The 15,521-nt window shown below is 33.5% G+C and overlaps 1 protein-coding gene across 13 annotated transcripts in view; it reads right to left on the bottom strand.

Moving 5' to 3' along the window:
• The window catches only part of PAN3 (poly(A) specific ribonuclease subunit PAN3), a 135,533-nt gene that overhangs the window by 66,349 nt on the left and 53,663 nt on the right, over nucleotides 1–15,521 (bottom strand). For all 13 annotated transcript variants that reach the window (XR_011527743.1, XR_011527746.1, XR_011527747.1 and 10 more), the window contains one exon: nucleotides 2,966–3,113. Coding sequence is in view for 7 of the 13 variants with exons in the window: in XM_070577864.1 (XP_070433965.1) it covers nucleotides 2,966–3,113 (148 nt within the window). In the remaining 6 variants the exon portion in view is untranslated. The remainder of the gene's footprint in view (nucleotides 1–2,965; nucleotides 3,114–15,521) is intronic.

The raw sequence follows: 15,521 nt of genomic DNA, 5'->3' as shown, positions 1-15,521 counted from the left end.
TCAAAATACTCAAGAAAAATTCTGATTAAAAAAAATTCAGCAATTAGTTCTCATGATAAAACTATTTTTCATGGCATAAAAAATTAAACCACAAGTTAACATTTCATATACTTAGAGTAGGCATATTTTCACTTGTAAAGATCTATTCAAAAAATGTGTGCCTAAAGCAAAAACTACTAGAAAAATGTATCTTTATCTTTAGACTATGCACCACTTTAAAAGTATTCTTACTGTAGCATACTTTGGAAGTCAATTTTGCTAAGGGTGTGTTAAGTGGTTCTTAACTTATAGCTACTCAACTTTGCTTAAATATTTTTACATTTTTGGTCAGAATATATTCCAATATGTATTTTTCCAAATATAATAAAAGTGACATTATTCTAGTTTACATTTGAGTGCCAAACTAAGGTTTCAGATTTTTTAGAAAAACAGTAATTTGACATATTTTCAAGGGCAATAATTTCTGGAATATAAGTTGAAAAAAGAGAAAATGAAACTTTATAACTGAAAATTACCAATAGGTTACAACTACAGTAGACAAGAAGCATTAAAGATAAATTAAATCACCACCAAGGTAGGTAAATAACTCTACGACCTTTTTTATTCTACAACCTTAAAGTAGAAATGTCAAGAACCTTTCCTAGGCCTTGAAAAAAAATAACCTTTGTGGGTAAGAAACGATAGAAGACACAGAAGGGGTAAAACGGTTTTCTGAAAGCAAGGCAGACAATTTTTTTTCTTTGCTCATCTCCAAAGAATATTAAGCCATTAATTAAAAGGAGAAAACATGGAGAAATAATAAATGCAAAACCATTCATCATTCCAGTATTTTGGGAAAATATTTTAGCCTCAATGATTGTCATTTGAATGAACAATTTTTAAGTAATAGGTATAAAGAATTCAGGAATACATTTAATATGACATATTGGCCTATTTCCAATGGTTCCAGATAGTAATTACTTTCACTAATAGGAAGCAGAATGAATATTTTAATGTTAGAACTATGCAGAAGCATAAATAGTTTCTCAGTTAATTTAATTTTTAAATTAATTAATTTCACCCTAAATTTAGTTGTGATACCCAATTGGGGCCAATGAAACACTTACCAACATACAGGAAAATACCCTACTGGCAAGCTTAAACAAATACCACAGCATTAATGGATTTTTTAAGTAAATGTTTTCAGGATCTAAAATTCCCTTTGGCATTTTTAACTCCGTCAATACTTAAAAAACCTATTTTTTTTTAAATGGCAAGCTTGAACTAGTCTAGACAAATATGCAAACAAAATATTTACTTTTGAAAGACGGGAAGATGTGTCGTTAGCCCCAAATAAATTGGCGCTTAATTAAGAAAGCCGAAGTTTTCTGATTGGCATACGCTTATCATTATTGTGGGTGCTTTATAAACACTGCTCAGAAGTTTGGACAATCTCCAAGAAATTTTAGATGTGTAATCGACATGGAGATTATGCTCATGTAAACAACTCAAACACACCTCAATGGGAGAAAAACCATAGTAGCATATTACTTACAAGTAAAACTTTTAGGCTACCAGGGATATTCAATTCTGACACTGCTCTCTAGGGAAGAAGGGAAAATGTTTACAAAAATTAACTGAACCTGAAAAGAGCCAAAGTCGAAGAAAAGGTAAGGGGACAAATGAGGCGGCGGAGGTGGTTGTAAGGGAGGGGAAGAGGAGTGGGAAGGGGAGGGGGGATTGGGGGAAGGAGGCACTGATAAAATCCTTGGCAACACAAGGTTATTCAGCCTCTGCATACACTTGATACTCTATATGCTAAATCAGATGCTCTGTTCCATAGTTATTATTATCTTCTCTCATTCCTCTTCCAAAAAACGTCCTTGATTTTGATATCAGTATCAAAACCCATGACTTATTTTACTAATTGGATTAAACTCTGGAGGCAGTACTAGTTCCAGGCTGATCTAGATAGCTCTTTTGGCTTCATTTAGTGTGTGTATATTTCATTTTGTTTCTGGCTTTTGAAATATTCAATACCAAGTGATGATTATTCAGTGCAGGTTCTTGAAACATAATCTGTGTGGGCAGCTCAAACATTTTACAGACACAAAGTAACCTGCTCAGCACTCGCTATGAATTCAGTGTAATTTCGCATACCTTACATTTCTAATTAAGGTACATATCCACAGGGATTACTGATGTTATCTAAGAAATTTTTCATATTTTATATTAAAATAAATGTTTATGTTATGGAGTAGAATGCAAAATTTGCATGAATTTTTAAAATAAAAGAGAGGGCTTCAAAGAAAACAGGGTTCTCAAAGAGTCCCTTTGAACTATGCCTCAAGACCCCTGGTTTGTTCAAACTCTTCTGCCATTATGGGTAAACTTGGAAGAAAGAGATTGAGAAGAACTGTTTTCCCTACTTCAATGACCCCTAACAGTTTACATTTCTTTCCCACTATTGTTTATAATACTGTATCCAATTTAAAATTACCACTACAAATTTATAATCAAACATCTGAAAGGCAATGCATCTAAACTTTTATTTAGAATGATATAGAATAAATTATTATTTTAGAAACTTAGTACAAAAGGAGAACTCTGAAACATATATATACATCAATATTCTATTTCTGGTGCTTTTACAGAAGTTTTTGAGTGAAACAGCATTATCGCTTTAAAAAATAGAGAAATACTAAGGTCCAGATAGGTATTTTTTTCTAAATAACCATTTTCTCCCTTAAATTTATTTTTGTGCTTTTAAATATCTTTATATAGAATTTTTGTTCATACTTAAATTTTTGCTTTATAATTTTCAACTACACATTTGGTCTATGGTACCAAAACCTACAAAACAAAACTTACAATGTGTTTAAATGTGAATCATTCAAGTATACAACTTCAGTTCTGACAGACTCACAGCAAACGGTGCTTACAGATTTGATATCTGGAACTCACTGGAAATAGTTACTCAGCTTACCTGGTGCTAATCCAGCAGCAGCAGGACTTCCCATGGATGGGTGAGAGAAAACTTGAGAGAAGGCAGACATATTTGACTGGGACACGTTACTCAGCCTGGAGGTTGATCCTCCTTTAGGAATAAACTCGCTTGCAGTAGGATTTGGTGTCTATTTAAAAATCAAATATAGTAAGTTAACACACTTTAAGCCCAAAAAAGACATTGAATCTACTAGGCATTACTCCACAGTGCTTTATTTACTGAGTAAAGTATTTTATTGAAAGGATTTACAGTGTTTTTTAGTTTTCTTATTTTGGGATGGTATAATTAAATTTCTTGCAGGAAATTTTTAATCAAATTTGAAGATAGTAATCATTTCATTGCAGAATTTAACCTCAGAAACATGTAAAATTTGCCTTTATTGTCAAATATGCATCATTACCAAACTATCCTAGCACATTTTAGAGAACTGGGAGGTTGAGACTACCTCAAAACTGAGCAACAAGTTTCAAATTTAATATCTCTAAACCACTTCTACCAGGATAAAGGTCAAAACTGTCTTTATTCCAAAATTAATCACTTCCTTTTTTGTAAGCACTTGAGACATTTCCCCAATAATATGGTACCATGTATTTAGGTAACAGAGTAAAGACAAGAAAAAACACTTAAAAACAAGGCAAATATGGGAGGAATCAAGATATAAGAAAAGCATAATAGAGGCCCCAATGCCTGCAAAGCATCACATGTACTTTGTTATATTAAAAATATTTTACTATGAGGTTATATGGAAAAAACATTTCTTCACAGTTGTACTATGCCAAACATTTTATATATTAACGTGGAATGGTACTTTTGGCTTTAAGAACTATTAGAACATTATGAGACTGTATATCAAATTCATAAATGGCCTATATTTTGTCCATGTCAAACACATGAATATCCTAAATATTTTTCTGAAATAGTGACCACTTTAAATTCCACATGCTTAAGTATAAAGATTCAATGACTGTTAACGATATCATTTGAATTCAACTTCCAAAAGGGTCAAATAAGGAGATAATTTATTATGTTCATACTTCAGCCCAAATTCTATGTATACATATAAACTAAGTTTTAAAACACACTGAATCATGATGCAAAATATTTAATCACTTAAAAGTATTTTAGCATTGATCATTGGGATGTAAAACTTAATTTCCATAGAAGGCAGAAAATAAGAAGGTGGACTAATTATTGTATAACTGAAGAACAACTACCCTACTTGATATGAACGACACTTTAAACTGCCAAGTTAGAGTTCAAAGTATTAGATTTGTAAGATAAGTCAACAGGCTAACGTAATCTTAAACTATAAAACAAATATTTTACCAGTTACAAGCCAGTTAAAATTAAATACAAAGTGACAGAATATAGAAGAAATGTTAATATGGGCTTAATTAAAATATATTAGATATACAGAATTAACATCTTTTACTCCCACATTTGAGACATGAAATTCTGAAAAGAAAAACAATCAGGCCTCAGCCAAAATATACTTTCCAAAGAGAAAAAAATCCTCTTCTATCACTTATATATATATACACACTTTTTTTTAAACCTTCCAAATTTTGAAGTTTTCAAAAGTAGTGGCATGTTCTTTAAAAGTATGGTCAATTCCTTAATTGCTAGAGTAGAAAATAAGTCAGTGCATTTTACTGAGGTAGTAATAGCTAGTTGAAAGAGAACAAAGGCTACCAACAAGATCATTTCAGAGCTAAATCAGATTTAATCCTAAATCTATTTTAGACGATAAGAATCAAGATAAAAGTAATCAGGTATTTTGGTTAAAGAGTCCAAAATGCCTGGGAGAGATAGGGACTTCAGGATTACAAGATTACTAAGAGACAGCAAATTTAGACAAAGAAAATTATATATGCATACAAAGATCTTAGTAGCATATTCCTGAGAATTAGGCATTACCCAGTTTACATTTCACTTATATCCTACATTCACTGTGAATAACAGACCATCTGATTTCAAAGCTGAGTTTCTCTAAATTAAATCTATTCTAAATTAATTTGAAAGTCTACTTTTAAGGGATCCTATAAAGGAGAAAAAGGAAGGGAAAGTCTATTCTACTGTTCCCAAACAAACCATATATATAAAATGTCATTATAACAAATTATAAAGGGCCTCCAAATTTATAATAGAAGTTATTAAAATTTAACTAAAAAATTTATACACTAAACTGCAACAAGCACAGATGCAAAAAACCTACCTAACAGTGAATTTTAATTAAAAAGTGAAAAGAAGGGCCTAAAACCCTCCCTCCTTCCTGTTTCCTGATTTAAGATGGCTGGGTGGTTCCCTTAAGTGAGCGGTTTCAGAGCTTGTTTTATTCAAATCTAAGTATTTGAGATTAGAGAAAAAGTAAAAAGATTTAAATGGCAAAAAAAAGAATTACATAAGATTGAGGTATAAAACAAAATCTAGGAATGAGAGTAGAGCTACTATTATTAACAGATAATACAAATTCCTGTAGCCAGATTAGAAAACTACCAGAAATAGAGTAATAATGAAAAATTACTATAATAATGAGAATTCTTTCATGACAAAATTAGATAAAACAATAACTACAATAAAAAGATGCATTCTTAAAACTGCTTCAATATTACTAGTTTAAAATATAAATAAGAGTTTTATAAAGTAACAAAATAGCATAGGCACCCACATTTAACATATTAATAATTTTTTGAAAGATAAGACAAAATTGGTAACTAAAACTAATATCACATTAAAATGAAAAGTCATTCATCAGAAAATAAATAATTTCTTTAAGCTTTAGGAGATGAAGATTCTGTCTAGAAAGACAATTCAAGGACTTGGGTTATATAAATTGTCTAACTTCAACAACACTAAAGAGAACGAAATGAGAAAAGGAATAGTGAAAAAGCAAAAGTTTTATTATTTTTGCCCTATGATTTAGATAATCTCATCATAACTATCTAGATTTGTTCATATATTATTAAATTTGTCTTTTTTAATATAGATAATTGTATTTCTACTCAAAATTTCTATTTCTACTCTAATTTGTATTTGTCTTTTAAATCCTATTCTTCATTCGTGTCTTCAACATTATAAATGCACATTTGAAAAAAAAATCAATGTTTATTCAAGTCAAATAAGAGATATTCACTTTGTGAAAATTTGTCAATAAAAATAGAATTTTAGGTTCTCATACACTTAAATTTACACTGCAACTTTCATGCCAAAAACAACCAAGTGCCTTTTATATAGTGAGTTCTCCAAATTGACATCATTCCCCAACATTTGGGTATGATTCCTACCTGTACTCTGGACAGAAATGTATTAGATCAAGAGTGCTGATCTTCAGCTGAAAAAGTACTGTTGTGATTATTATCGTTTTATTTTAAATGAAATAATAATTAATGTTTCAATCCAGACACCCCATCCAATCAAAATGAGAGAGTATTTCCTATCTACAAATGACCAATGAAGCTTTTTAAAAAAATGAAGTAATTTTCTGATGAGGTTTCTCACTCAGATTTAACACAATTTTATACTTTTCTACTATTATATGATTCCACAGAAACTTAAAGTAAAATTCGGTATTTAATACTCTGCTGGACTCCACTACAAACAGGATACTTACTATTTAAAACCACAATAAATTAGTCGCAAAATTAGGGGACTAATATTTAACAAATAGTGTAACAAAATAGTGAAGCCGTTAAATATTTTTTAAAATTAGGTAAAAAGATAGGAAGAGAAAGATTGAATGAAATTAGAACACAAAATATCATGAAATATTTCATGCTACACATGTAAAACAGGTCTGTAAGAAAAAGAAAGTTGTCTTAAGGTGATGTATGAATGATCAAGAAACCACTAACATTCCTGAACATTGGTCAGGTTTTCTTTTTTTAATTGCATAGTAAACTCATAAAACCACAAAATACTTCCATGGTATAACTCCTTATAATGAGCTCAATTTGCTTTACCTGTCTTAATGGCTTCATAAGTTGTTATCAGTAATCTTTCCATTCTCTGAATGAAACATGACCTGGTGACTTTTTCTTAACAGCTTTATTTAGATATAAGCGATGTATAATAAACTGCACATATTTAAAACACAAACTTTGATAACTCGACATAGGTAGATGATCATGAAACCATTACTAAGTTAATGAATATTAATGAATATTATCCATCATGCCCAAGCTTCCATGAGACTCCTTTAAATCCCTCCTTCCCATTCCTCTCTGCTCCCCTATTTGGTCTCTAGGCAATCACTGATCCATTTTCTATCATTATAAATTAGTCTGTATTTTCTAGAATTTAATATAAATGAATCTTACATACATATGTGTGTCCTGGTTTTTTGGCTAGCTTCTTTCGCTTGGCTTCATTAAGATTCATCCATGTCATTGCCTCTATCAATATTTCCTTCATTATTTTACTGCTGATTAATATTTAATAATATCAACATACCCCAATTTGTTTATCCTTTCATCTGATGGACAAAGGTTGTTTCCAGTTTTTGGCTATTACAAACAAAGGTGCAATGAATATTCATGTATAAGTCCTTGTATGAACATGTTTTGTTACTCTTGGGTAAATACCTAGCAGTGAATGGCCTGGACATATGGTATGTGTATATACAACCTTTTCAAAAAATTGGTACGCTGTTTTCCAAAGTAGTTGTACTATTTTAATACGTCCATCAGTACTACGTGAAGAGATCAAATTACTCTACTCAGGAACAAGGGCTTTGGTCAGACTTTTACATTTTGGACATCTTAGTAGGTGTGTAGTAAAATCTCATAATTATAATTTGCATTTCCCAAATGATTCACCATTCTATATCTTCTTTGGTGAAAGGTCTATTCACATTTTTTGACCATTTTTATTGGGTTTGCTTGTTTTCTGTTATAGAATTTTGACAGTTATGGATAGAAGTCCTTTGTCAGATACGTGATATACAAGCATTTTCTCCAGGACTATGATTTGTCTTTACATTTTCCTAATAGTATCTGTCAAAGAACAGAGGTTCTTAAGTTTTTATGAAGTCCAGTTTATCAAGTTTTTCTTTCATGGATCATGTATTTAGTGTTGTAGCTAAGAAATATTTGCCTAACCAATGGTCACAGATATTTTCTTCTGCAAGTTTTGTAGTTTCATGTTTTACATTTAGGTCTATGATCCACTCTGAGTTAATTTTTTTTTTTTTTTTTTAAAGATAAGCCCCTGAGCTAACATCTGTTACCAACCCCCCTCCCCTCCCCTTCCCCCTTCTTCTTCCCAAAGCCCTCCAGTACATAGTTGTATATATTCTAGCTGCAGGTCCTTCCGGTTGTGCTATGTGGGGCGCCATCTCAGCATGGCCTGATGAGCAGTGCCATGTCCATGCCCAGGATCCAAACCAGCAAAACCCTGAGCAGCCAAAGTAGAGCATGCAAACAATGACTCGGCCACGGGGCCAGCCCCTGAGTTTCACCTTTATATAGTGTGAGGTATAGGTCTAAACTAACATTTTTTGCACATAGATACTCAACTATCCCAGCACTGTTTGCTAAAAAGATAATTCTTTCTCCACTGAATAGCCTTTGCTACTTTGTTAAAAATCAACTATGTATTAGGGAGTTAACTTCCGGACTCTGTAATCTGTTCCACCGATGCCAATCCATCTTCATGCCAACAGCACACTGTCTTGATTATTGTAGCTTTACAGTAACTCTTGAAGTCAGGTAATGTAAGTCTTGCATCTTTTTCTTGTTTTTTTTTTACTTTGGTTTGGTTTATAGGCCTTTTGCATATTCATAGTAAGATTGGAATAAGTTTGTCAATTTCTACTAAGCAGCCTGGTGAATTTTAATTGAGATTGCACTGAATCTATACATCAATTTTGGGAGAACTGACGTCTTCAGATTCATGAACATGATACACATCTCCATTTACTTAGGTCTTCTTTAATTCCTCTCAGGAATGTTCTAAAATTTTCACCGTACAGGTCTTCAGATCTTTTGTCAGACTGATCCCTATTTTATATTTCTGATATTATCATAAACTGTGTAATTTTTAACATCTCAATTTATGAATGTTTGTTGCTAGTATACATGTACCAGTTTCCTGTGGCTGCTGGAACTAATTACCACAAACTTGATGGCTTAAAACAACAGAAATTTATTCTCTTACAGTTTCTGGAGGCCAGAAGTCCAAAATTAAGGTGGTTGCACTACCTCCAGAGGCACTGGAGCAGAAAGAATCTGTTCCATGCCTCTCTCCTAGCTTCTGGTGACTGCCAGCATTTTGGGGCATGCGTTGGCTTGTACTACATCACTTCAATTTCTGCCCTCCATCCTCACATCACTTTCTCCTTTGTGTGCAATCTCCCTCTGCCTCAATCATAAAAGAACATTTGCCACTGGATTCAGGGCCCATCTGAATAATTCAGAATAATCTCATCTCAAGATCCTTAACTTAATTACATCTGGTAAAATTCACCAATTCCAGGGATTAGGACGTAAACATATTTTTTCAGGGGCCACCATTCATCACACTACAATAGAGAAATAAAACTGAGTTGGGTATGTTGATTTTGTATAATGCAACTTTACAGAACTCATTTGTTCTAACAGTTTTTTCTAAAGATTCTATCTTATTAGCTACAGATGACTTATATTTTAACTATAGATGACTACGTCTCTGTGAATAAAGACATCTTCCCTTATTTCTTGCCAACGTGTATGTCTTACTTCTTCATATGACACTAGAACCTTCAGTAAAATGCTAAACAGAAATGGTGAAAGCAGACATTCTGGCCTTAATTCTGATCTTAGGAAAAAAAGCATTTAGTTTTTCACCATTATGTATGATATCAGCTTTAGTTTTTTCAGGGTTTTTTTTTTTTTCAGATTAAGGATGTTCTCTTGTATTTCTAGTTTGCTGAGAGTTTTTACCAGGAATTGATGTTAGATTTTGTCACATGTTTTTTCTGTATCTATGACCATATGAGATGATCATATGGTTTTAGTGAGGTAATATGATTAATTACATCAATGGATTTTTAAATATTAAACCAACCTTACATGACTGAGACAAATTCCAATTCTTCATGGTGTATTATCCTTTTTACATACCATTGGGATTCAATCTGCTATAATTTTGTTAAGAATTTGTGCATCTATATACATGAGAAATATACATTATACATTATTGGGATATTTAGACTACTACACTATATGCATCATTGGGATGTTTAGACTACTTACATTTAATGTGATTACTGATAATACAGTTGGGTTTATATACTGGTTTTCTTTGTGTGCAATGTCTTCATCTGGTTTTGCTATCATAGTAATGCTGACTTCATAGAAGGAGTTGGGAAGTTTTCCTTCTTTTTCAATTTTTTGGAAAACTTTGTGCAGAATTCGTACTATTTCTTCCTTAAATACTTGATAGAATTCACCAGTGAAGCCATCTGGGCCATCGTTGTGGGAAGGTTTTTCACTACAAATTCAATTTCTTTAAAAGATTTAGAGCTAATCAGGTTATGTGTTACTTCCTGAGTGAACCTGGGTAGTCTGTCTTTCAAACATTTGTCTGTTTCATCTCTTGTCAAACTTATTGCCATAAAATAATTCATAATATTTCCTTAGTATCCTTATAATAATATCTGTAGAATCTAATGATGTCACCTATTTCATTCCTTATACTGGTAATTTGTGACTTTTATCTTTTTTTCATAAACAGTTTGGCTAGATATTTATCAATTTTATGGATCTTCTCAAAGAACCAGCTTTTGGTTTAATTTTTCTCTATTTTTTTCCATTTGCTCTTTATTGATTTCTGCCCTGATCTTAATTGTTTCTTTCCTTATGCTTTCTTTGGGTTTAATTTGCTCTTCTTTTTCCAGTTTCTTAAGGTAGAAGCTGAAATCATTGGTTTGGGAACCTTTTTTTTTTCTAATATAGGCATTCAGTGCTATAAATTTCCCTCTGATTACTGCTTTAGTGGCATCTCACAACTTTTGACATGTTTTCATTTTCATTCAGTTCAAAATACTTTCTAATTTCCCTTTCTATTTCTTCTTTGCCCCATGAGTAATTTAGAAGTGCATTATTTAGTATCCAAATACTTAAGATTCTCCAAAGATTTTTCTGTTATTGATTTCTAATTTAATTCCATTGTGGTCAGAGAACATATTTGTATGACATGAATCTTTTAAATTTATTGAGACCTGTTCCATGACCCAGAATTGATCTGCCTTGGTCAGTGTTCTATGTGCACTTGAAAATAATATGTATTTGGTTGTTGGTGGGCAGAGTGTTCTATAAATGTCAAACTGATAGAGTTGTTCAAGTCTCACATCTACTGATTTTCTGTCTCTTCCTTTGATTATTGAGAGAGGAGTACTGAAATCTCTATCACTCTCTTTTTCTCTTTACAATTCTATTAGTCTTTGTCTCATATATTTTAACCCTCTATCATTAAGTACATAAACATTTAAGAACGGCATAACCATACTCTCAATGAACTGTCCCCTTTATCTTTACCAAATGAACTTCTTTGTCCCTGGTAGCATTCACTGCTCTGAAATCTTACTTCGTCTGATAAGAATACAACTATTTCAGCTTTCTTTTAATTAGTGCATGGTATTAATCTATTTTTGTCTTTATGTTTAAAGTAGGTTTCTGGTCAGCTTCATATGTAGTTGGATCTTGTTCTTTTTTTAATCCAATCTGAAAATCTCTGCCTTTTTATTGGGATGTTTAGACTACTTACATTTAATGTGATTACTGATATAACTGAATTTAAATCTATCTAGCATCTTGCTATTTGTTTTATATTTGTTCCATCTGTTCTTTGTTTCCCTTTTCCTTTTTCTGCCTGCTTTGGGATTAACTGATTTTTTAAACTCCATTTTATCTCCCCTCCCAGTTTATTAGCTGTAACTCTTTGTTCTGATATTACAGTGGTTGCCTTAGGTTTTATAGTACATATATTTAACCTATCACCAACCATCCCAGTCTGCTAGGGCCATAATATACTTAGTGGCTTACACAACAGAAATTCATTTTCTCATAGTTCTAGAAGGGGAGAGTCCAAGATCAAAATGCCAGCAGAGTTGGCTGCTCCTAAGGTTTCCTTAGCTTGCAAACACCATCTTCTTGCTGTGTTTCTTCTCACAGAAACAGGCCTTTTCTCCGTGCTCATGCATCCTTGGTATTTCCTCAATTTATTCTAAGATGCCAGTCATATCAGATTAAGGGCCCATCCTTATGACCACAATTAACCTTAATTACCTCTTTAAAGGCCCCAATTTCAAATGCAGTCACATTAAGGATTAGAGCTTAAACATATAAATTTGGGGAGACATAATTCAGTCCATAACACTATCACTGAGTCTTAAACTACTTCAGAAATAGAACAACAAGCTCACAATATTACACTTCCATTTCTCCCCTCCCAAATTTTCTGCTATTGTCGTATATTTTATTTCTACACGTTATAAACACTACAATACATTGTTACTGCTTTTGCTTTGAATAGTCAATTATCTTTCAAAGAGATGTAAATTGTAAGGGGGAAAGTTTCTTATATTTACTCATGTAGTTACTGTTTCTGGTGCTCTTCATTCTTTGTACAGATCCAGATTTCCACAGGGTATTGTTTTCCTTCTGCCTGAAGTACTTCCTTTAATCTCTAGTGAAGTACCTATCTGCTGGTGGTAAATCCTTTCAACTACTGAAAGTCTGAAAAAGTGTTTACTTCGTGCCTTGGAAAAAATTTTAGGGGCTGGCCCAGTGGCACAGCAGTTAAGCCTGCACGTTCCGCTTCAGTGGCCCATGGTTTGCCCGTTTGGATCCCAGGTGCAGACCTATGCACTGCTTGTTAAGCCATGCCGTAGCAGGCATCCCACATAAAAGGAGAGTAAGATGGGCACGGATGTTAGCTCAGGGCCAGTCTTCCTCAGCAAAAAGAGGAGGATTGGTGGCAGATGTTAGCTCAGGGCTAATCTTCCCCCCCAAAAATAAAATTTATTTTGAAATAATTTAAGACTCACAAGAAGTAGTACCCTTTATCATCTTTCCCCAAAGATAACATCTTACATAACCATAGTATATTCTCAAAACCATGTGTTAATTTACATTGGTGCAATAAGTTTAAGTAAACTACATACTTTATTCAAATTCCACCAGTCTTTACATTCACTTACTTGACTGTACTCTTGTAAGATATTTTTTCCAAGAATTGAATTCTAAGTTGACATTTTTCTCTTTCTGTATTTTAGAGTTATTGCTCCACTGTCTTCTGGCTTGCATTGTTTCCAACAAGAAACATGCTGTGATTTGTATCTCTGTTCCTCAAAAGTGCATATTTTTTCCTCTGGCTGCTTATTTGGTGTGCCATGGTGTAGTTTGGTTTTTTTTTTTTTTCATGTTCCTTTTGTACTAATGTTTATTGGGTTTCTTGGACCTGGGGCTTACAGTTTTCATCCAGGGGGAAAATATTTGCCCATTATTTCTTAAAATACTTTTTCTGTACAACCTTCCCCCACTCTGCTTCAGGGACTCCAAATACAAGTATGTTAGGCTACTTCAACTTACCCCACACCTCACTTTTTCTCTGTTTTTTTAGATAGTGTCTATTGATATGCCTTCAAGTTCACTAACCTTTTCTTATGCAATGTCTAATCTACCATTAATCTCATCCATTATAATTTTCATTTTGGATACGGTAGTCTTAAATTTTAGAAGTTTGATTTGAATTTTTTTAGTATCTTCCATATATGTACTAACATGTTTAACTCTTTCCCCTAGCTTCCTGAACATATGGAATATAGTTATAATAACTGTTTTGATGTTCTTACATACTATTTACATGACATTTCTAGGTCAATTTTGATTGATTACATTTGCTTCTTCTCTTTGTGGGTCATATTTTCCTACATCTTTGCATGTCTGCTAATTTTTTTTTTTACTTTTTGTTTTTTTTTGAGGAAGATTAGCCCTGAGCTAACTACTGCCAGTCCTCCTCTTTTTTTGCTGAGGAAGACTAGCCCTGAGCTAACATCGTGCCCATCTTCCTCTACTTTATATGTGGGACGCCTGTCACAGCATGGCTTGCCAAGCGGTGCCATGTCCGCACCCGGGATCCGAACCAGCGAATCCGGGGCTGCTGAAGCGGAATGTGCAAACTTAACCGCTGCGCCACTGGGCCAGCCCCTGCATGTCTGCTAATTTTTGAATGAATGCCAAATATTGTTACTTTTATCTTGTGGGATGCTCGAGGGTTTTTTTGCTGAGGAAGATTAGCCCTGAGCTAACATCTGTGCCAGTCTTCCTCCACTTTATATGTGAGTCACCACCACAGCATGGCTGACAAGTGGTGTAGGTCCATGTCCAGGATCCAAACCTGTGAACCCAGGCCACCAAAGCAGAGCACAAGAAACTTAACCACTATGCCATGGGGCCAGACTCTGGATATTTTTCATTTCTATAAATATTACAGAGCTTTGTTCTCCACTGCAATGAAACTGCTTAAAAATCAGCCTGATCCTTTCAGGTCTTCCTTTTAAGCTTTATTTGGAAGGACTAGGGCAGCATTTACTCTAAGGCTAATTTGGCCCCACTACTGAGGCAAAAGACTTCCCGTTACCCTACTTGACGCTTCATGAATTATGATGTTTTCCACATTGGTTGGTGAGAATAGGAACTATTCTTGGCCTTGTATGAGCTCTGAGAATTATTTCCCATGATCATTTCAGGAATTTCTTCTTCTACCTCAAATAGCCTCCTCACTCAGACCCTCTGATCAGTACTAAGCTGAAGACTTAAGGGGAACCTTTGCAAGCATCCAAAGTTCTCTCTCTGTATGAGCTCTCTCCTCTCCAGTACTTTTTCTTGTGAACTATAACCACCTTGGCCTCTGTGAACTTCCGGTTTGGTCTCCTCAATTAGATCACAAGGCTCCACCTGAGTTCCCTCTTCATGCACCAGACTTGGAAACTCCCTCTAGGCAGTAAGCTTGGATAATCATAGGGATCATCTCATTTGTTTCCCATCTATCAAGAATCACTGCCCTTCATCACCTGATATCTAATGTCTTGAACACTGTTGTTTCATATATTTTGTTCAGTTTTTTACCTGTTTCTGGACAGAGGGTAAGTTCAATCCCTGTTCTTCCATCTTGACCAGAAGACAAATCTAGTGGTGATATTCTCAGAACATAAGGTATTCTTAATTTGATCTTAAGTTACCAATATGCAAAATTTAGCCAATTCCTTGTTTTGGTTAGACCAGACATCCACTAGTAAAGAGATGCTTTGCAACTATCATTTCAAACAATTAGTAAGAAAATCAATTATTTCCGTATAAAGTTGGTTTTCTTTTCAACTTTTATTATGCTTTCTATATCATCTCTTTCCTAAACAGATAAATTATGCCACAACTATCCTTTCGATAATGCAGATATATTTGAAGCATCAAATCATAGAGTCTGTTGTACATCCTAAATACCCTCTCAAATTAAACTACATCTACCCATGTCACTGTCAGTCCCCAAATCTAGGCCA

Source organism: Equus przewalskii, chromosome 16 (assembly GCF_037783145.1).
Source record: "Equus przewalskii isolate Varuska chromosome 16, EquPr2, whole genome shotgun sequence".
Taxonomy (NCBI): Eukaryota; Metazoa; Chordata; class Mammalia; order Perissodactyla; family Equidae; genus Equus; species Equus przewalskii.
Note: the sequence above shows the minus strand (reverse complement) of the source record. Positions and strands in the feature narration are given on the sequence as shown.